This window comes from Dreissena polymorpha, chromosome 2 (assembly GCF_020536995.1).
Source record: "Dreissena polymorpha isolate Duluth1 chromosome 2, UMN_Dpol_1.0, whole genome shotgun sequence".
Classification (NCBI taxonomy): Eukaryota; Metazoa; Mollusca; class Bivalvia; order Myida; family Dreissenidae; genus Dreissena; species Dreissena polymorpha.
This window is the reverse complement of record NC_068356.1, coordinates 111,019,137-111,043,290: the sequence shown is the minus strand read 5'-3', so window position 1 is coordinate 111,043,290 and position 24,154 is coordinate 111,019,137. Positions and strand designations below refer to the sequence as shown.

General features: G+C 35.6%; 2 protein-coding genes across 2 annotated transcripts; both read left to right on the top strand.

Annotated features, from left to right (window-relative positions):
- The first annotated feature begins 293 nt into the window (after window positions 1–293).
- LOC127870407 (uncharacterized) lies at window positions 294–3,111 on the top strand. The gene is made up of 3 exons (XM_052413013.1): window positions 294–446; window positions 904–956; window positions 1,229–3,111. Exons 1-3 carry the CDS (start codon window positions 443–445, stop codon window positions 2,900–2,902), a joined length of 1,731 nt encoding a protein of 576 aa, XP_052268973.1. The 5' UTR covers window positions 294–442; the 3' UTR covers window positions 2,903–3,111.
- A 9,811-nt stretch (window positions 3,112–12,922) lies between these two features.
- LOC127870406 (uncharacterized) lies at window positions 12,923–16,452 on the top strand. Its single transcript, XM_052413012.1, has 3 exons — window positions 12,923–13,263; window positions 13,620–13,672; window positions 13,925–16,452. Exons 1-3 carry the CDS (start codon window positions 13,260–13,262, stop codon window positions 15,068–15,070), a joined length of 1,203 nt encoding a protein of 400 aa, XP_052268972.1. The 5' UTR covers window positions 12,923–13,259; the 3' UTR covers window positions 15,071–16,452.
- Window positions 16,453–24,154: the final 7,702 nt, after the last annotated feature.

Below are 24,154 nucleotides of genomic sequence, written 5' to 3'. Positions count from 1 at the left end.
GGCTGCTTGTTTATGACAAGAAAGTAGCGCCATGAATATTCATGTTTAAATTTGCATACGAAGTGGGTTCATCGGAAAATGAAAACCCGGTCACGTGAACAAATTATCCATTCAGAATGCAGCATTCATATGAATGTGACAGAAGTTGTAATTATAGAATCATAATGCACGACCATCAGACGTGAATATGTATTGATTAGTTAATGATCAGCCATAACCTACTCATCGATTTTCGGTGTTAGAAAATACAGGATGATTAATACAACAAAAACACCGATATATACTCATCATCATATCATCTACTTCCGGAGCTAATTGGCGAACGGAAACTCAACATCACGCTTATTTTAATAACCATGGGTATATAAGTAACTATATTTACGTCGAGTTTAATTAGCAAAATAAATCGTATCAAGGATTTTTTAAGAAAAAAAGATTTACAATGAGTAAGCCTCATTTTCTTATTCTGTACTTTTGAAATGATATGATTTACACATCCAGTAGTTTAGTCTGCCTGTAATTGTATGCTTAATAATATTTAATGGTCTCTATATTTTATAATTATACAAGTAGTTTGGTATATTTTTTAAGTGATTGTACCCAGTATGAATTGGAGAACAAAATGTATTTTATCAAAACATACATTGACAACTTCCAATCAATGTCCCGTGTTGTGTGGGAGTTAAAACGATGTATACATGTTTTATATCGAAACAACGCAAACAATATACATTTGTTATAATTATCTACTCATCTACTGTTTCATCCATGGTAATTTCATCTACTGTTTTATCCATGGCAAATTCAAAGGAAAATTTATTTTCATAATTTGCATGGGATAATACATTTGATTTGAATGTATGTTTTAGACATTGGTTATGCAAATAAAAAATATTTTTCCAGCTTCTATTTACGGGCGCCCTGACAGTGTTAATAAGGATTTCAGGCAAAAAGATGTAAGTTTCTGGTTTAGGGATTCGTTATTATTTTATATATGAAACATGTCATTGATTGTGTATTTTTCAAACATAAATTTAGGTTACACTATTAAAGTAATTGTGTAATCGAAACTTATTTTAATTCTTTAATTTAAATGGCTGGACCTTGACGTCAATTAAAAATAAATACAAGTATATGCTATTTATATATATTTATATGATTCGTTATTTTAATTACTTAAAATTGCCTCCTTGAGATCATTTACATTCTGTTGAATACATCATTACAGAGACCGATTCAGAATTTTCCGGACTACTTGAGATATGTAGCTGAGCGTTCGAAAGCCGGCTTTGACAAAGTCCACGAGGAATTTCATAAAATCTTTGACGGTACATCGTGGAAGAAAGAAAAACGACCAGACTCAAAGACACTGATCTATGCTACTCGTCCTGGGTTACGAGACAGACTGTCTGGAAATTTTAAGAAAAACTTCAGGTGGACCGCAGGCAGTAGTTTACCGAAGGAAGAATCGTTCTTAAGTTACATTCCGGAGGAAGATTGTTCTGACGAAAATGAGATCAAAGTATCCGCAACAATGTCTGCGTCAATTGTAGAAAAATCATCGACAGTCTTTAACTTTGACGAGGAAGAACCATTGGCAGTAGAGAAAAGCGTTAAGATGAAACCTCCAATCAACGCGAGATATAGTGCACAAGCGAAGTCAAATGTAATGGACCGCTGTGGTGATACTCATAAAAGTAGTCTGCGTCTTAACAAAGGCATGTCCGATCAAATTCTTACGTTAAATGCACATCATACTGTAAGTGCACCTATGCCTTGCAATTCAAACCAATATCTGAAAATGGACGGGGTTTATACAAAGCCAAATAACGAGGAAGATTACGCCTGTATGTTTAAAGATCGGGACTATAAATCTGGTGATTTTGTTAATGTGCATTTTGATTATGAGAACATCCCAAATGATTTAACTGAAATAGACAATAAGCCGATATGCGGACCAACAAAAAGTTCATCGCCAGATTACATCAACATCAAAAGCATTCGACCAGTGCCAAATAAGAGACCAACTGTTGCCTCACGTCCTGAGCGAACTTACGACGTCCCTCCTGCACATATCCGCAGTTACCTGTCTGAAAGTGGGAACTCGAACGAATCGAATAGTTCCATTGAGACGCCGAAGATAACACGAAGTCAAACAAACGCAGCTGAGCGTAGCTCTACAGTATATCATCAACGGGTTACCAGAAAACCATGTAACGGACATTCTAAACAAACATTCTATAGCAGATTTCCAGATTGCCAAGATCCCTCGAATGCTATGTATGACGTGCCACCATCGGATATCAGAGCAGTCCATAGTTTAGACAAGGAAGACGACGAAGACCTTTATCAGGTACCCCGAACTGTAAAGGAAGTGAAAATAGTGCCAGAAGCGTGTTGTACTAATACTGCGGTACAGAACATCACCCTTGTCAATGAAACGGAATTCTTTCTATACAATTCTTACGAACTGGCATTTTACCTCAACAAATTTGGCTTTGCAACATTAGCCAAGGTTTGTCAAGAATTCGGGTTTGATGGTAAGCATTTTCAAACTTTAACTACAGACGATTTACGAAAAGCGCCGTATTCGCTTAAACCTGCACAAGTCAAACAGTTTGTGAAACTTATTTATGGTTGCACACAACACAGTGGCAATTGTATTGATAAAAATGATGATGATGGGAATTATGACATACCGCCAGGAGAAAGGCAATTCCTAGTAGATCTCAAAAATAAGACGTGTATTGGAAAGGAAAGAAACAAAGTAACTATTACACCTGAAAACTGCAGAGATGATATCGAAGATCTCTACATAAACTGGGAAGCAATGCATCTTACAAAACAAAATGATGCAAAGCACACAAATGAAGCCGTTTCAATATGTCCACTAGCGAAGTGATTTCATATTTCAATGAAAACGGTCTAAGCGAAATGGCTGAGGTCTGCGAGGAAAATTGATTTGACGGAGAATACTTTATAAATATAACTGCTGATGATCTCAAAAAGATTCCATTCCGTATGAACGGGTTTTATATCTCAAGATTTATTAAACTCCTAAAGAGACAGGAAAACAAACCACTGTAGACTCACCATGTAGGCTCACCAAATTTGGATCAAACGTTTAAACGTGTATATTTTTATAACATGTATTAAGTGGGTCATTTTAACTGTTGTCTTTTTTAACATGTACTTGCGTGTAATGATATTTTTTGAATTAGAATAAAGGCATAACGTACGTGTGGAAATTAAAACACTGTTCGGATTAAGCTTGGTTGTTTTAGAAATTGCAATAGCAAGTTATGCTTTTTGTTGACTGTGTAATAGTATTTCTTACATGTGAATACATGACATTTTTGAAGCAAATTGTAAATGATAATATAAAAAACAAAGTGAATATTTCATTATTTCATTTCCACTCATTAGCTTATTTGTCAATGAGCATTTTGCCGTAGTCAACTTTGAACAATAACGCAACAATTTCATAATAAACGGAAAATAAATATGTATATACCGTAATTACTCTAAGTTTTCGAACACTCTAAATTTTCGGACACCACCATATTAGTTTAGTCTAGATAATTATTTTTCGTGACTCTAAATATTCGGACATACGGGGTTTTGTCCAAGTTAAATTACTCAAAATTTTCGGGACATTATATTTTACAGCGCTGCTTTACCACATTTCTTCCGTTTTTGCTTATTTTATGTCACTTCGAGTATGCGTTTCTACGACCGGATTAAGGTCATAAAACAAGGCAGATGAATGTCTGAAGGGAATAAACCAGAAAAATTGCGTAATTTGGCTAAAAGATATACCGGTAATAAACAATGTTTTTACCTAATATCATTTGAAATAATATCATATTAAGGAAGCAGTATGTTGTTTTTTTCTCTCGTGTTATATCATTTGAGGTAATAGGTAGCCAAGACGTAAAGTTGTATTTATTTCATAGCAGAAAAAGAAGAGAAAAAAAAAAAAATAATTGCATATTTATTTATTGCTTTAATTTCAATATAATGATGAATAAACAAAGATAATTTATTTAGTGTCTCCTAATTTTCATTCACTTGTATTTTTTAAAAATATTTTTCGTATCTAAATTTTCGGACACCAAGAGTAATTACGTGGGAGAGGGGGTAATGTTTTCTTATTACCTTATATGAAACAAAAATGCGTTAACCTTTAATTATTGACCTGGCTGCAACCACAGGAGGGAATCACGTATTTTTTTAATATTTTTGTGTATATATGCTATAATAGATAATAGTTCTATTATAGCATATATAAAAAAAAACAGGATTCCCCATGTGGCTGCAACGCGTTCGACGGGTTTACACAATTTTTAAAGATTTGTGTTGGAACTAACTTTTTCGCGAATGTAATTGATCATGATCATAAATAAGAAATTCAATTCGTTTCTACCAAGTCTTCAATGCTGTACATAAAAAAACATGTCTGTTATTTATTATGGTTAATTGTTGTTGTTTTTCGTTTACCTTGGATAAGTTATTTGAGCGTTAAATTATGGTTGTCTTCAATTTTTATTGTTCAAGCTCATATCATATACGTTTATTTATAAGATACAATTGCAAATATCGCCTACAAAACATCGATTAACCGATCATAAATATAATTATATCATAAACAGACTGTTGATTACTTTAAAGGTTAATGAAAATGTCGCTAATGTAAGGGGATGTTTAAAGGAGTGCTAGTGAATACAAGTGTGTATGCTAAAATTCGATGAAGACATCTTAATACAGAACGGTGGTCAAGTGGAAATATATATAAACTAGAGACTTTCCGTTTAGTATTGTTTAAATGAATAAGGATCTATTCAACGTCTAAGTCGTTTCAGAAAGAGCTTGGCTATAAGATTACTATCATGTTTACGGATATTGATTCTCCAGTGTTGATATCTACGTCCGTTAATTAATCGTAATTATAATACGCTATATGCGGTTGTGCGGACTTTGTAAGATTTGAACCCCATCTCTATAGGCCAAAATTGTGTTGTGATTACAGTATGTATTAGTCTGAAAATATCCAAGTCCATATTTAAATTAAAGAATAGTGAGCGTCTTGAAACTTCGTGGCAAGTAATTATATGTTCTAATAGTAAAATTAAGTTGATACCAACACCAATCGAACATCCCAAATGTGGCAGGATTGTATGCAACGTATGTGTATAAAGTTTCGAATTGCAAATTGGTTTTCATCAGACAGTAAATTTCTCGCGCTTTAAAAAAGAAAGCAGTTATCAATCTTCAGGCTCAATAATTAGGATGTTGCTTATACTATTTAAATGTATTACTAAGAAGACGACCGGATAAATGTCGTTATGGTCGCGTAGCATGCCATTCTAAACAACCCATTCAATAAGAAGTATTGTTGAAACAATCTAACTCCACAAAACTCTATCAAGAAAGATATTCTTGTTCGTATCCAATACTTGTATTACAGAACATAACTATACATTTAAAGATAGTAATTCGAATACGAAAAATAATGGATACACAGGTCCACTACTTTGTGCAGATGTTTGCGATTATGTTCATATGTTTGCGATTATTTATTTATTTAAGAGCAATTATAAATCACCAGTTGGCTTGTGAAAATCATGTAGTATGGAATATACCAACTATTTAATTTAAAATTATATAAATCAAGAACCTATGCAAAAAGTTTGCGTTCCTATGTGCAACGAAAACGTGGGAGGAAAATGTGCAATATTATAATAGCACATGTAAAAATAGAACAAACACACACTCATAATGACGCAGACAGTTTCTTGATGTGTATACATGACCTGAACAAATATAGTCACAGCAACAAAGCGACCAAGCAAACTTGATAAAGCGGAAGGGGACACTTTTAAATATGGAAACAAGATATAATCATTAAAAAATACATATGTTTACCTATGTTTTATGCGGTATATTAAACATAAAGGGAACAAAATATTGACGTGGTTAAGAAATCCTCCATTGCCAAAACATATTAAGCGCACACGGCTCATGTGATCATAGTGAAATCTGATCATTTATCTCTATACTAAGGTTTTCAACTAAAAAGTGTACGAGATGATATCTTCTGTGTAAAATCCATGACTGGTCCTTGTATAAAATACTCAAATATATCGCTGAATGCTCAGTGAGTGTAATGCTATACTTATTGTAATGCTTTTTTCATAGTATTAGATTAAATCGTTGTGTATCTGATGACATAAACTGTGTACGTGCCGTCTTTGAACAGTTAATGCAAAGCGTTTGGTCTATAAAATGTGTTACACACAGATTTATAATACAATTGCAGTTAATTGATGCCTAACCAGAAGTCATCCCTTGAAAATAAAAGAACGGAAGAAATCTGAAACGCTGTAAATATTTATAAAACACTATTTGAGCCGCGTCCTGCTAAAATTGGTTTAAGAAATATGCGGGAGGCGTAGCTGCAGACCATCCTGTGAATTCGACAGGACATACTTAGTCAGCTAATGAGGCCACGAAACAACGCGTGTCTTAACACAACGCTGGCCGCATATGACATGTGACAAATTTACGCATGACGTGGCGCGTTAAAAAAATGAATATATCTTTAAAACCATTCGTTTCATAAATTCTGATCTATAACCATTGCCTTATCAGAATATTTGCACACAAGACTGGTTGGTCGTGTCTGTCTCTATATTCAATCAAAGTACTGACAGTACTGGTGTAACGATGCTTTTGAGAGGATGGATATAAAAGCATCAAGTTAAGTTTATCTACATCACCACAATCATCACAATTGACCTTTCGACAGCGAGAGTGAAGCCACGCCCACCGATTTCAAGGGGGGTCACTCCGCCGAAGTCCGTCATAAAAATGGCTACGCGAATCGGCCGCATAAGTGAACCAAAAAGGCCTCATGGTATACCAGAAAGGCCATACAATAGTTTTTATTATCATTGAATAGTGGTGCTGAATATAATTATCATATCTATTAAATAGTCAAAACTTTTTTATTAGTCTACTTAAAAGCCGTTAAATTTATCATCAAAGTCGGCAAAATTATCGCCAATTATCGCATACAGTATGAATTGTTCGTTAGTCACAATATTTTTCCTTGAGTAATAGATGTTTCAGTTTTTTAATTAAAAGCCGTTAATTTTTGCAACCGATGGCAACATCGCAAATGTGGCACAGGTAAGTAATTTTATTATAATAGAAGACGAAGAACGTTTCTATTGAAATCCGATATAACACATATCTACAATGCGTTTGGTCAAAATGACCCATGCGCATTGTTATAATCGTATAACAAAGTCAAACAAAGTATATCGTATAACAAAGTTGTGTATTAAACCCATCCATGTACCATTCTCACGAAATATGTTCACGAACTATGTTTATTTCGTGTTTATTTAGATTATTTATTCTTTAAAATGATGTGTGTTTTTGTGTGTACTTCAACGCATGCTGTTATTTATATGTATGTTAATGACGATGAGCTTCACATGCTTAAGTAAAAAAATAAACTATTCTGTTCTGTTCTGTTCTGTCAAAAAAGTAACATACACAATATATTATTATATTTTATTATTTCCTCGAAAACTATCTTCTGCAATATTTAAAATATAAAAAGTTGAAAGAATTTTCATGTACAAAAAAACTCGCTAATCAGACCGGGTTTTCAAAGGGTCATTCACAGTTTGCGGCATCTGTTTTGATAACGGATTAGTAGAAAGCCCACATATGGTGTAAAATGACACTTATTGGTCCCTATTGATAATTACTTGCGCATTTGAAAATAGTTTCTTAACTTACATTCAATTTGGAAGACTTAAACCGAAAGAAATAAAAAATGTTTTATTCTATGTGATATTATTAAAAATAATAACTGATTGTCTTTATTATTACGATTTCATTAGCATTAAAAAAATCAAGCAAAGTTTATAATGTCTTATTTATTTGCCGACTGCATTAGAATGTTAAATTTATTTAACGTTGGCCACCTTTGAAAAATGGTTTTAAATGTTCCTTTCTAATTTGTCTATATAGAGGATAAACAAGTACAAAGTTATACTCTTTTTTTTAACGTGTCCGTTGCAAAACTTACATTTTCTATTTTCGCGTAGTATCTGATTATAACGACTGTGTTTTGCTTTCGGGCGATCGCTTAATATGTTGAGATTAAGCTGTTCGTGTGGACGACCACAAAGACGAATCCAACGTTTGAATTTTTCAAGATTAGTACCCGGTTGAGGGAACGGAAAAAACGTACTTCCATCTTTTAACCGTTCTGGATACCTTGTGTCTGAATAACAAGTGCCATAACAGCACCTTTCAACCATTTTCTTTGTTTAAAACACAGAATTACGTATAAGCTTATGTGTCGGACAACGGCGAGTTTGACGGACAAAATGGCGGATAGTAACGGGCCTAATCTATGCTGTAATCTGATTGGTTAATAAGCCTGTCAATCAATCGGCTGTCGAAAGGTCAATTGTGTATGTTGATACGAAAAAAAAAATTGGTACAAAAATTTTGCGAAAAAAATTTGGGTATGAAAACAAATTTGGGTACGAAAAAATATTTAGGAATAAAAAAATTGGGACCGAAAAAATTTTGGGTAAGAACAAAAAATTGGGCATGAAAAAAAAATTGGGTACGCAAAAAAATTGGGTACGAAAAAATTTAGGTACGGAAAAAAAATTGGGGGAACGGGAAAGTAGTACCTGTGGGGAACTTGACCCACACTTGCACATTTTCGGCCCTTTCCGTCAAACATCAGATAAGTTCCTCGAAGGCAATAGTATTAATACACATTTCGGAAGCGGTAATGCGGTCCTACCTACGCGCGTCAAAATGTAAGCGAAATATGTACACAAGTCTGTCAGGAATGATTGAATTAACGAAGAAAATCGTGTATTGATGTAAGTTTTTTTTTAAAGAAATGTGCAAAAAATATATTAAACAAGAGCTGTGTTTGTGAAACACAATGCCCCCTGCTGCGCAGCTTTGAAGCCATATATTTTACCTTTGACCTTGAAGGATGACCTTGACCTTTCACCACTCAAAATGTGCAGCTCCATGACATACACATGCATGCCGAATATGGAGTTGCTATCTTCAATATTGCAAATTTGACCTTTGACCTTGAAGGATGACCTTGACCTTTCACCAATCAATATGTGCAGCTCTATGAGATACGCATGCACGCCAATATTGAAAAAGTTATGGCAAATGTTCAAGTTTTTGGACAGACAGACAGACGCATTATATTTGACATTTGACCTTAAAGGATGACCTTCATCTTCACCTTTCACAACTGAAAATGTGCAGCTCCATGAGATGCACATGTATGCCAAATATCAAGTTGCTATGTTCAATATTAAAAAAGTGATGGCCATTTAAGTTTTCGGACGGACGGACAGACTGACACAATGACTGACTGACTGACAGTTCAACTGATATAGGCCACCCTACCGGGGGCATAAAAAGCAATGGAGATATTTTTCTCAGCCACATAATTGTTAATAGTTTGATATCACAAAATTCAAGTGAAAGTAGAACTGTCAAAAATGACAACCTGTCAACGTGTTGTTTTTGCTGGCACGAGAATGCGATTACACTCAATTTGTTCACATTTTGACCATAGGCTTTGTAAATGACCTTTATAGTATGGGTAACTTTGATATTATTTATTGCTATCATGTAACTGCATGATTGTGTATATGCTTACAATACACAAAGCATAAATAATGATATAAATATACTGATTGAGCTTATAATAATCTGAGAACTATAGCCAGGTCAATTAAGGACTTAAAATACAATTTTGTGTCCTGATTTCATGAAGAAATGACCATGCATGTCCTAGATTTCAAATTCAAGGCCCTGGTGTGACACATTGGTAGCATTACCGTTAAACTGTTACCAGGCTTATGAAATTAGTTTTTATTGAACTATCTAAGGAAATCTAAATCAGGCACTGATATTTTTCTTGTTTGAATACAGTCATAGATCAGTTGTGGCCTCTGGATAATGACCAATTTTTGCTTACTTGTCACATCCTTAAAACTTTCCACACGTCTATAATAGCAAAGCTGGATTTAGGTGATCTTCAATGGTACATTTAAACTTTAGCTCTGTTACAAGAGTGCTGGTAAAGTCCATTAAATCTAGGCCATGTCAAAATCAAAGTGTCAAAGACAAATGAAAGATGCGTTCATTAATCATTGTCAAGTTGTTTACTACTGCTGTAAGTTTTTATATAATATGACTGATGAACATCATGTGAGAGAAAATTCACATTATCATTGTATATCAGGTTTAGCAGCATTTTAGATAACAAAGTATGCTAGTTTTCAATGTCGCTTCTGGGGATAAAACCTGTAGGGCTTTTAGGAAGATTCTGAAATTTTCGATCCCTCGAGAGCAACCAAACCAAAAATTAAGTCAAATATTGCCGACTCGGTTTTTTGAGTCGGTTCATGAGGGATAATGGAGCTCGATTGGTCATTGTCGGCTCTGGTACTACTTATGTGTACCCCGGGTACTCTTAAGTATACTTACATGTACCCTGGGTACTCTAAGTATACTTACATGTACACCAAGTACGGTAAATAAACGTAATTGTACTCGGTCCATATTAGACTGTACCCGAGTTGTATTCGCGCCCAAAATCCGATGTCGTAAAACGCGCAACCGATTATCTTAAACACACTCCTCTTCAAAAAACACTGCATCAACATGTTTTTTGAGTATGTGTTCCGATAATATAGAGGCCATTCTACAGAAAATTGACATAAATGTGCAGGGCTTAACACTAAGGCACGTCCGAACGACATTCACTGCCTGTACCTTGGTCCGGGCTAGCCAATGTCCCAGGAACATGCCCGACCGGTCGTGTGTATTTTGGGCGGGATTATATGTTCTATATCAATAAACTGCGTTTTAAATAAGCTTTTCAAAGATACAAAAATCTTAATACAGTACGATCAGATGACAATTAAATCCCAGAGTGAGTTCGGAGACAACAAACGGATCGTATCTCGAAATAGATTCGGAACCCCCTGATTGCAATCAAAAAGAGGCCGACAATTCAGAAAATCCCCGGCGGTTTTCCTTGTAAAACACGCCAGTACCTATTTTTAAACGGAATGCCGCTAGACACGGTTTTTGATTGGTTTCCTCGAGGTGACGTGTTTTCTCAATGAAAATACGTTTGAAACTAAAAGCCGGGATCGCCCAGGATCGTCCGGAATGATGAAGGTATAAAACTCGACATTAACACAAAGTAACTATAAAATTAATAGTTATTTATCAATTTTAAATAATTTTAATTTGTTGTCATTATGGAAAAGTTATTCCATCCTTTAGACGATTAATAAATCCATTTAGAGGAAGATAGAGACTTTATTTAGATAAGAAGTGTTTTGACAATATTTTCAATTAGCAAAACTAATATTAATGGTCGATCCCGGCTTTTAGTAGAGAGTTAACCCTGTACAATTGTTACAACTACCGTAACACGTTATTTTGCTAAGATTCACTTACCATTTCTTGTAAGACGGTAATCCGGCAATCTATGTAAAAAAGGTTTTAACGTTCATGTCGTTGTTTAAGTTTGGCTTTTCGGGTGGGGATGGGGGTTCCTCGGATACGAAAAGAAAAGGGAAGATAGAAAGTAAGAGAAAGTATGAGGAATTAAAAAAAAAAGAAAATTTCTCCAGAAATGGCGTGAAGATTACAAATAGATGTCTTAAAAAGATGAATATTGAATTCAATAGCATTAGTAAGGCAAGCTAATAAGAATGATTTAATCATAATTGCGCATCTCCAAGCACAAGAAAATACAAGTTGAATGATAAATATAAAGGTTTTTCCCGGGTACATTTTAGTATATTTACCGTACCCGGGATACATGTAAGTATACTTAAGAGTACCCGGGGTACATGTACGTAGTACCCGAGCCGACAATGAACAATCGAGCGATACTGGAAGGTGCAACATCTCTCACGCCCCCTAGCATCGCCTTTAGCAGTATTCAATTCTCAACAGGAAAGTGCTGGAGTCATTGATCCCGAGGGGCAAGAAAAACAATTGATTAATGTTCGAAATAAATAATTTGATTAATGACAATTCTATTATTTGAGCCAGGTCACAGGAAAAGCGCAGTCAAATCAGTCTCCAATTAAATTATTTGTTATTGTCAGAAAAACGCTTTTAAGCAAACAGCTTTCAAGCGACTGCAGGCTGATCTAGATCCAAACTGGCCACAATCGCCTTAATGTCTCTTTTACTGTGACACAGTTCATTAAACTTTAAAATGATAAAAAGTACTAACACTAAGAACGAGTAAACAAACCAGTAAAGAGTTTGAAATCAATGTTGAATTTCAGGACAGCTTGGTGATCTGCAAATCCCCGAGGAAATGTTGATATCGGGTATCATAGTCATTCAATAAGTCGCAAAATGCTCGAATACAATTTATAAAGCACAATGTGACTTATATTGATAACTAAAAATACCAGTATGCCAGTTTTGCCATGTCAAGCTGTAACGATCCAGAAAGTTCTTCATTCACATCGAGTATATATCCTTCGAATTCCAACTATTGTTGTCATAAGCGGAGATTTAGTGAATAAATAATTCATATATCCTAAATGACAGCCTCTAAATAGCGAAACAAACCAATTTATGCAGTTAGAAAGTATTGAATCGAGGCTCTCATGGTGGCGGCCATTGATGAATGTTGAAACACGAACGACAACTCTGCTAGGAGAATGTTATCAATGACGAGCAATCTCCTACGTGGTGGCGAATGCAAAAGGGAAGTAACTGAAAAATCGAGTTATCTCAATCGGACTTGCTCGGTCTTTTACATAGGTCGCCATTATGATTTTTTTGTTGATGGTTTATGATACCTTGGACGATGCTGTTCGCATCGTCAAAAAGTCATGTTTATGTGACGTTCAATTGGTATTGAAATAATCTTATTAGAAAACCGCCAGATATAACCATCAATCGGTTATTTATGGGTTAAGCTAATCTAAGTGAGCGATTGTCGATGTTTGCAAATTAAGAATGGTTAATACAACAACACACTAATAAATCCTCATCATGAAATAAGATCATATTCGCAGCTTATTGTCCGACGGAAACAAACCATCATGCTTATGTTGAGAACCAAGGATATAAGTGTGAGCGTCGGACTCGATTTCCCACATAATTTTCATCAAGGATATTGAAAAATAGAACGGACTAATATGAGTATGTCATTGTTTTGTTCTTTTGACAGTTACATTATTTTAATATGTATTATATAAAGATGTTATCCAATTATAAATGGTTTCTTTAATTTAATATAAATTAACACATGCAGACTTAATTTTGCACCATGTGTAGCAAACTAAGCATTTCGTTAAAATGTATCTTGTACATGTACAATGAGTTTTAGGATATGCGATACATGTCTATGGTTAAGCACAAAATTATACATAAATCAAACATAATAAATATTATTTTTTAATCATAGAAAATGCAAATAAATTTTCATTATCAGCATCAGGCTTAAAAAAATGAGATTTTTAATGAGAGTGTTTGTTATGAATTAATTATTTTTCCAGCTACATGTAACGAGCGCTTAGACCTTGTAACTAAGGATCACTTGCGAAAAGTTGTAAGTTTGCGTTACATATTGTTTATTGTTTAATGGTGCTGATACATTATATTGATTGTCTATCTCTTAAAATACAAGTATAAATCTAACAACGGTTGGAGTTAAAATGTAATTTTAAAGTATTAGAATTTTAAAATAATTTTGAACTTAAAACTTGTTTCTTGACTTAATAATAAATATCATTTACTTAATGGATTCTTTTCTGTTTCACTCTATATAAAGTATATTTACATTTAAGTAAATGTTTTGCAGAAACCGATTCAGAATTTTCCGGACTGCTTTAGGTTCGTTGCAGAGGTTGCAGACGACTTCTTAAAAATATTTGATGAGACATCGGATCAGAAAGGAAAAGGGCAAAACACTTTAATTAAGACCAACACTCTTCTAATAAACAGGCCACCAAAACAACAATTATCGCCAATAACCAAGGGAAGCGAACCTATTCGACCGAAGCCAAATACAAAACACACTATTGCTTCTCACCCTAAGCAAAATTACGGTGTTCCTCATGCACATATCCGCCCAGTCTTATCGGAAAAAGGAAGCAAACAAATATCAAATGCTTCTATTCAGACACAAAAGCTTACAAGAAGTAAAACCGTTTCACCAGGTCATAGATATGTAGCGGAAAAAAGCGCGGACCTTTACGAAGATGATGAATTTTATCAGTTACCTACACAAGAAAAGGAGCCAAACTTGGCGCGAGAAGAGTTTTGTAACAATTATAAAGAAAATGATATCGTTCACGTGGATAAAACAGAATTCTTTCGATACAATGCATACGAAGTGGCGTTCGAACTCAACAGATTCGGTTTAACTACATTAGCCAAAGTGTGTCAGGAATTTGGGTTTAATGGAAAGCATTTTCAAACCCTGAATCAAAAAGATTTACAAAAAGAGCCATATGCGCTGAAACCTGCGCAAGTCGAAAGATTTCTGAAAGCAATTGGCGATTGGAGACCACATAATGACCAGTGTATTGATGAGAAAAATTATGCAAACGACAATTATGATGTACCGCCAGGCCCAAAGCAAGTAGAAGCACAACATTTCACGCATACGGATGCAAACCCGAACAGCGTTCAAAAGGACAGACACAACGCACATGAGACAAGTGAGGACTGCGCAGACGGTACATTGGAGAGGAAAGAAAAACGAAAAGCCACAAATACATCGATCGATCCAACTCTGCCCCATCTATTAAAAGGAACAGAACAACAAATTAACAAGTATGGCGAAAGTATTCGGTCGAAGCCAAGTAGGGTACAAACTATTGCTTCACATTTTGATAAAAAATACGATGTTCCTCCTGCATATATCCGCAGTGTACTGCCGGAAAAAGAAAGCGCACAGAAAGCGAATGCGTCGATTAAGACGTCGAAACTTAAAAAACGGTAAACTAATACAACAGGTCGAAGAAATGTATTGTCAGCAAGAGGCGAGAACGGTTTTTTCAGCTGTTTTCCACAGACATTCCATAAACGTTTTGTAGAATTCCAAGAACCACCATCAGATGGGCGGTTAATTACATGCGCGGGCGTTGACGAAGATGCCACATACATCAGGCATCTTAAGAAGTCAAAGAACTAAAATTGTCGCGATGAAACTTTTTGTTAAAGTTATGGATGAAATATGCGCCATATGCATAAACACAATTCTTTTGATAAGAAACTTACTTGGCATTTAACCTTATCAGATTCGGCTTTTCATCAATAGCCAAGGTGTGTCAGGAATTCAAGTTAAAGGGGCCGTCCAACGTTTTGGTGAATTGACAAAATTAAAAAAAAGTTGTTTCGGACTCGCACATTATCACTTTTGTTATGATATTTTTGAGTTAATAGTAATACTGACCATTTACCATGCTATTTAATATCAATTATATGCATCTTTTGACGATTTGAAAACCTGAAAATTATAAAGCGTCGTGCGACGCAAAACGATTGAATAATTCGGAAAGTTCTGTTGTTGTAGTTATATTTAGGCAAACTACGAGGATTGATTATATTATATAGGTGAAAAATACATCCGCTCTAAACATGAGCATGGATGTCGAGTGGTCTAGGCGGGTGACTTTTTACTCCAGAACTCCAGAGATCAGTGGTTCGAGCCCTGTCGAGGGTTACTTTTTTTTCCTTTTTTAAATTGTATTCTTGTTTTTTTACTGATGATTTTTTATGTCAAATTTTTAAATTTATCAATATAAAGCATTTAATGACATGCTTCAATACATGTTGGACGGCCCCTTTAAGGGGAGAGCATATTCAAACTTTACATCAGACGATTTACGGTACATCTTCGAAAGCCAAAAGGTTTGTAAACAGGACACCATATAGTGGAGACTGTTTTAATGAGGACAATAACGCCAATAACAATAATAATGTGCCGCCAAGACCAAAGTAGTTCATTAAATAACTTCAAATTCACAAGTGCACTGATACAAATCCGCCAAGACCAAAGTAGTTCATAGAATAACTTCAAAATAACGCATGCACTGATGCATATCCCACCAGCGTTCTAAAGGACACAAACAACGCAAAAACGACATCAGAGGACTGCATAGACGATGATGACCTCTAGATAAACTGGGAAGCAATGCATCAAACTTAACCAAATGAGTCGGAATACGAAAATGAAACCCTTTTCTGTGTGCATGTGATTAAAATGAAAACAAACTTAATAATAAAAATGATCGAGGTCTGTAAGTCCCCCGATTATAAAACTTCCGAAGACATGAACTTCAAAGCTGTGTGCTCAGCAAATATTTATAAAACTGTATTATGCCTTGTGTAACGTAATGATTTGCGTCGTTTTATTCAAGTGTGTTCTTAATCATCACATTGCATGAAATGAATGCATAACGTACGCGTGTGATTTAACTTTCCGTCGGCTAATGCTCGGTGGGTATGGTAATTGTGTTACCATTTAAATATTTACTAATATTATTTTATAAATGTGAATTCATTTTTTGTGTGAAGTGAAGATTGTGAAAATACAACTATAATTCCTGTTGAGCAAAACTTGATGAGAAATGACAATGCCTTACAAATCCATAAAAAGAACATTAACTTATACAGCAAGCTAAAACTGTTTTGGGACGAAGGATACAAACAACTAATAAATATTGATATATATAAATAAACTGATGCGCGTATATAATTGATCATGATCATCAAATTGAATAAGTGATCGCGTCAATTTCAGTTCCCAAGCAGTACATAAAAAATGTACGTCGTTCATTTTATTTACGTGTTTGTTTGACTAGCTCTATGACCTTTGATTAAAGCCCATTTGTTAAGAAGGTATAGCGTTAATGTATATAAATCGTCAATCACTATGTTGATATTCAATCTATATTCGTACAAGCGATTAGACAGGCGTTGCAAACACCATCTTCATCATATCCACCGTACGATAATAAATTCTTATAAAATAAAAATAACATAATGTTTTATAGCAATTTTAGTGCTACCAGCCATCAAATTAATGAAACTGGCGAATTGTTAAACGAATACACATGAATCCAAATGCACAGGCAGCAGTATCATAAAAAAAAAAATCCCCCCCCCCCCTCCGGACCATACCCCCCCCCCGAGCTTACCCCAGGGGTTCCAGATTGTTAAATGTACACCTATTGTGTATGGTTTGACTTTTCAACAACGAATATTGACAAAAATACATAGCTTAAAAAAATAACCCTCGTATAGGTATTATGAATACACAAGGTATGAAACGCACTATATACGCACTTTTTGATACTGCTGCCTGTGTCCAAATGTTGTGTGCTTGAACTCTGTGGTCAAACAAAGATAGAGACTTTCCGGATGAGATTGTATAATTGATATCGGATACATTGCACTTGTTTGTCGCTTCGGAAGAAGCTTTCTATGCGACTGATATTTTGTTCAAGTATCTTGATACTCTAGTGGTGATATCAATGATCGATAATTAATTCGTCCTGCTCATTTAGCTACACGTCGTTGAAAACTACATATAGGTCAATATTTTAACAAAGGGTCTTGGTTAGTGAACATATTGAAACCTTCAACACATTGCATGTAATGATTTTTGTAAGTGTTAAATAAATTTTAGCGCACAACAATCGCACATCTAAATTCGCTAAGTGTTTGCAAGATTGTTAATACAACAAAAATGTTTTAATAAGGAGTCAATTAATAAATTTGTTGAATGACGTTCTTTTTCGCCCTTATAATGCTGAATCATCACATTCAAACACTTTCTTTCATTGGAATTAACAGCAAATAACAGATGCAATATTGCCATATCGTGCCGTTAAGCCAGGTTTCATTCATTTGCCAAACACAGTAAAGTATTCAATCGACTAGGAAAGAAGGTTTACTGATTCGAAACAAATTTTACAAACATAAACGCTCCCATACATACGTCTTACGTTTGATACTTTGAAGTGCATGCACTATTATGACATTCTTGTATTTGATTGTTTTCAGTTTCCTAAATACGTATAGCCTTTATGCATCTCATTGTTTTAATTCATACCCCATAAAGCGTAATATGAGTTTTATTACTAATACAACAAATGCACACGGAGAGTATATGTGTAAGTAAACAGTATCATTACAACTACCCGGTCTAATCCCCGAACCCATTTCTTTGCTTTGGTCGTTCCATTGCAGCGAACTCAGCGGTAATTTTTGTTTCATTAAGCTAGAATCAAGCCCTTGTTTACCATAAATTCTCACGTTGCTAGAGTATTCACCTTTTAATTTTCTGTTTTTATTTTTCTGCAACGAAAATAATCTGTATATAATCATGTATAGTGTAGATGCTTATCTTTACGTTATAAATATGAATAAAGCAGGTCAAAAGAGAACTATATCCCCCGAAGAGATTCTTTCGACCTTGAAGTAATGGCATTTATTTTGAGGGATGGACTCGTTCTTTTGGTACATCTGAATAATAATAACTTAGCAATGGTTAAAGGAGATACGAAGCAGATACAAAAACAAGAGGGACTGAAAGGCCCAAAGTCGCTCACCTGAGATAACAAGATATTATTGGGACAAATCTTCTGACCAAGTTTCAAGAAGATCGGAAAATAAGTGTGGCCTCTAGAGTGTTAACAAGGTTTTACTATATCCGTATAATGAATAATGCCCCGCCCCTGGCAGCCATGTTTTTAAACCAACCGGAATCATTTTTTACCTCTACCAAGATATTATAGGGACCAATCTTCTGACCAAGATTCATGAAGATCGGACAGTAAATGTGGCCTCTAGAGTGTTAACAAGATTTTACTATAGCCATATAAGGAAAAATGAACCGCCCCTTGGAAGCCATGTTTTTAAAGCAAACATAATTATTTTCAAATTCATCCAAGATATCATTGAGACCAATCTTCTGACCAACTTTCATGAAGATTGGACAATACATGTGGCCTCTGGAGTGTTAACAAGGTTTTACTAAAGCCATATTAGGAAAAATGCCCCGCCTCTGGTGGCCATGTTTTTAAAGCAACCAAACCATTATCGAACTCATCCAAGATATCATTGGGAAAAATCTCTGACCAAGTGTCATGATGATAAGAAAATAAATGTGACCTCTAGAGCATTAACAAGGTTTTACAAATGCCATATAAGGAAAAATGCCCCGCCCCCGTGGTGACCATGTTTTACAAGCAACCAAGACCATTATCGAACTCATTCAAGATATCATTGGGACAAATCTTCTGACCAAGTGTCATGATGATAAGAAAATAAATGTGACCTCTAGAGCGTTAACAAGGTTTTACTATAGCCATGTAATGAAAAATGCCTCGCCCCCTTGGTGGCCATGTTTTTCAACCAACCGGCATCATTTTTGAACTCGTCCAAGATATTATTGGGATGAATCTTCTGACCGAGTTTCATGAAGATCGGACTATAAATGTGGCCTCTAGAGTGTTAACAAGATTTTACTATAGCCATATATAGCCATGTAAGGAAAAATGCCCCGCCCATTGGCAGCCATGTTTTTCAAGCAAACGTAACCATTTTCGAACTCATCCAAGATATCAATAAGACAAATCTACTGACCATATTTCATGAAGATTGGACAATAAATGTGGCCTCTAGAGTGTTAACAAGGTTTTACAAAAGCCATATATAGCCATATTAGGAAAAATTCCCCGCACCCTGGTGGCCATGTTTTTAAAGAAACCAAAACCATTTTCGAACTCATTCAAGACATCATTGGGACAAATCTTCTGACCAAGTTCCATGAAGATCGGAAAATAAATGTGGCCTCTAGAGTGTTAACAAGGAAAAATGCCCCGCCCCCCTGGCGGCCATGTTTTTCAACCAACCGGCATCATTTTCGAACTCTTCCAAGATATTATTGGGATGAATCTTCTGACCACGTTTAATAAATGTGGCCTCTAGAGTGTTAACAAGATTTTACCATAGCCATATTAGGAAAAATGCCCCGCCCCTTGCCAGCAATGTTTTTCAAGCAAAGGTTACCATTTTTGAACTCATCTAAGATATCATTGAGACAAATCTTCTGAGCAAGTTTCATGAAGATAGGAAAATAAATGTGGCCTCTAGAGTGTTAACAAGATTTTACTAAAGCCATATAAGGAAAAATGCCCCGCCCCCTGGCGGCCATGTTTTTCAACCAACCGGCAACATTTTCGAACTCGTCCAAGATATTATTGGGATAAATCTTCTGACCAATTTTCATGAAGATCAGTCAATAAATGTGGCCTCTACAGTGTTAACACGATTTTACTATAGCCATATAAGGACAAATGCCGCGCCCCTTGGCAGCCATGTTTTTCAAGCAAACGTAAGCATATCATTGAGACCAATCTTCTGACAAAATTTCATGAAGATTGGACAATAAATGTGGCCTCTAGAGAGTAAACAAGGCAAATGTTGACGGCGCACGGCGGACAAAAGGCGATCACAAAAGCTCACCATGAGCATGTTGTGCTCAGGTGAGCTAAAAATGTAGGCTAAAATATCGACCTACGAGTGTGACATGACAGAAGTATGCCCAGTATAAATCGTATAAGTAGCCTACACATTGAAATTACTGACTCGTGCCTCCTGCACATCGTCTCAATGACTTTACCACTTTGGCCAAGATATAGACAGGCCAAGAAAATAAAGTCTCAAACATTTGACTTTAAACTATGACTTTGACCTTGAGCCTGCGTTTCTGACTCGTGCCTTCTGCGCATAGTAACAATGACCTTAAATTTAACCAGCTGTCCTGAAGCACCATCAAACAGTACAGGAAATATGGGGCGGACGCGAAATCGGAGGTTCAATCGTTTGAATTAAAGTACGCCGTTTGAGCCGATCGGAGGGATTGACGGCCGAATGTCATTCCGATAATCCCCTTTGGTGGATTATCTAGAGCTTTGCAACACACGAGAATTATATCCTAGCTCCACTTTGACAGCTATGTTCCAGGGCAAATAACTTAGGGATGCATGGAACATTGGGATGAAAAACGTGTATTGAATATATACACTTCAATTTGACAATTTTCAATGTTATCGTTTGAGAAATAAGGTTTCGTTTTAGAAATACGATTTCGTTTGAGAAGTAAGGTAGCAGGTCGCTCTACAAAACTTCATCCATTTTTGCTCAATGACAAAATCACGTCCTAGCCCAGCCCAGCACTGATGGCTCCTACGAACAACATGTAAACCAATACCGAACTTTGATAAAAGTTCCGGTGCGTTTCCTCTAGGTTGCTTATTTGCTGCAGATAAATGAAGTTATAAGCAGATTGCAGGTTATGTATCTAGCAAAGATGGATAGCAAATCGGGCACTGCCTGCTAATGCATCAGCCAACATCCAATAGGATATGCTTTAATCAATACCATTGAATTGTTAATCATTAGCTGATAATTCAGCCATACTATTCTTGTCTTTGAGGTCTGGGCAAGTTCATGTTTCTTCTTCTCTGTAGCCCTCTCGAATTTGATCAAATCGCATAATACGAGAGGCGCCCAGATTATATTTGAACAAAATTTATGACGAAATATAAGAATAGCAACAGTACCTTTATTGAAGTAAGTGTTCAATATGAGATCCATGACATGCGACCTACACCTTTTTGGCCACGATTCAAGACTCTTGTTAATAATATTTTGGTCCAGTTTTCTCCACTCATCCTTAAGAGCTTTTTTAAGACCTATAGCAGAGTTAACGTTGCGTTTCTGTAGACGGCGTTTAAGGATTCTCCATATACCAAAGTCCATTGGGGAAGCATCCGGAGACTTTGGCATCCATTCCTCAGGGTCAATAAAGTTCACTTTCTCCGTCTTAAGAAACTAGAGGGTATGTTAAGATGTGTGACTTGAGGCACTGTCCTGATGGAAAACCATTGACTTCCGACCTTCTGGGAACAGTTTCGGAACGTCATTTCAAAGAAAAGGCATCAATACCTTATTGATATAGAAATTGCTATTTACTTTAGTTCCTTTGTTGATAAAGCGAATCTCGGTTTTACCTCTATAAAAGACACCAGCCCATGCCATGAAACCCTTGGCGAAAGAGTCCCGCTTAACGAACTTAAAGTTTGTCGCTAACTGTTTCGCCTTTTCTCATGTAGTAAACTGTGCGCCGCCCGTAAGACCCACCTAAACATAACATTTCCTCATCAAAAGTAACAAAGTTCTTCCATCTTCCACCTCTTAACTTCATGTATAACTGTCGTGATCTAGCCCTCCTCTTCCTAATTTGCGTCATGTTAAGCTAATGAACTTTGCATTTTTTTTCGTAGTTTATCTTCCAATATTTTTGTGATAATGTTATATACAGTTCCTTTAGAGATGCCTAACATAGACGACGTCTGATGATCTTAACGAGTTCTTTGCCCCTTAAAACCTGTGTATAGCAACCGAAATAATCAAATTTGAGTGGATATTAGTATAGTTATGCTCATAAATAGGTTTTGGCGGGCATCTTGGCGGTCATCTTGTCGGCCATTTTAGAAGCGATGTTGGATTTCTGTGAATTATTGTAAACTTAAACATGTACAATGATCTTTATGTGTTTTTTGCCCCTTAAAACCTAGGTATAGACACAAAATTCATAATATTTGAGTGGACAGTTGCATAGTTATGATCATTAATAGGTTTTGGTGGCCATCTTGATGGCCATTTTGGACGCCATGTTGGATTTGCGTGTAATATAATAAACTTAAACAATGTCTGATGATCTTAACTTGTTCTTTGCCCCTTAAAACCTATGTATATCAACCAAAATAATCAAATTTGAGTGGATATTTGTATAGTTATGCTCATAAACAGGTTTTGGCGGCATTCTTAGTGGTCATCTTGTCAGCCATCTTGGCGGCCATTTTAGAAGCGATGTTGGATTTGTGTGAATTATTGTAAACTTAAACATGTGTGATGATCTTTATGTGTTATTTGCCCCTTAAAACCTAGGTATAGACACCAAATTCATAATATTTGAGTGGATAGTTACATAGTTATGATCATTAATAGGTTATGGTGGCCATCTTGGCGGCCATTTTAGACGCGATGTTGGATTTGTGTGAACTATTGTAAACTTCAACATGTGTGATGATGTTTATGTGTTATTTGCCCCTTAAAACCTAGGTATAGACACCAAATTCATAATATTTGAGTGGACAGTTGCATAGTTATGATCATTTTCATTTGCATAGTTATGATCATTAATAGGTTTTGATGGCCATCTTGGTGGCCATTTTGGACGCCATGTTGGATTTGTGAGTAATATAATAAACTTAAACAAGTTCTGATGATCTTAATGTGTTCTTCGTCCCTGGAAACCTATGTGTAGCCACGAAAATAATCAAATTTGAGTGGATATTTACATAGTTATGATCATTAACAGGTTTGGGCGGCCACTTTTCAATGAAATAATCACATCGTCGTCATTTTGAAAGACAATTTTCGTTTCCATGGGAACAAAATTGTTGTACTGTATGCATGAACATAAAGTAAAGTCAATGCCCTTCAGTTTGATACAAAATTACCTTCAATACCTTGTATATATTGTGTCAAAAGGTGAAAATATGTGGTAAGATCGATAATTTTTCTGTATTTTTGACCTTTGATATGACCTTGAACTTGACCTTCGAAGATGACCTGAATGCATCACATTTTGAGTAGTTCTAATATAAACAATTTCCACCAGTAGATTAATTTGTATCATTTTTATATCAAGACGTATACCTATATTTTGATTACTATTCAGTACAAACAGAAATGGCGGCCATCTTGGATATCTTAGCTCTCCACCATTTATGCCAATTTATGCCGGTGGCTTAGTAAACTTCAGGCTATCACGGTCATTTTGGTATATGACTCAGCTTGTTGCAATATGGTGTCCACGTTACCCCTTGAAATACTGGCCTTCTGAGCTGAAGGTCACCCTACCATTACACATTTTATGGCATTGTCATGCCCATGGATTAGTTCAAGGGTGCGTTACACAATCGCGTGGTAAAAGTAAACATGT

Bases quoted from the DNA above. Each gene is read 5' to 3' on its own strand.
- LOC127870407 (XM_052413013.1), top strand. The intron at 957-1,228 runs GTAAGTTTCTGG...ACATCATTACAG, and splicing joins AGGATTTCAGGCAAAAAGAT to AGACCGATTCAGAATTTTCC.
- LOC127870406 (XM_052413012.1), top strand. The intron at 13,673-13,924 runs GTAAGTTTGCGT...AATGTTTTGCAG, and splicing joins AGGATCACTTGCGAAAAGTT to AAACCGATTCAGAATTTTCC.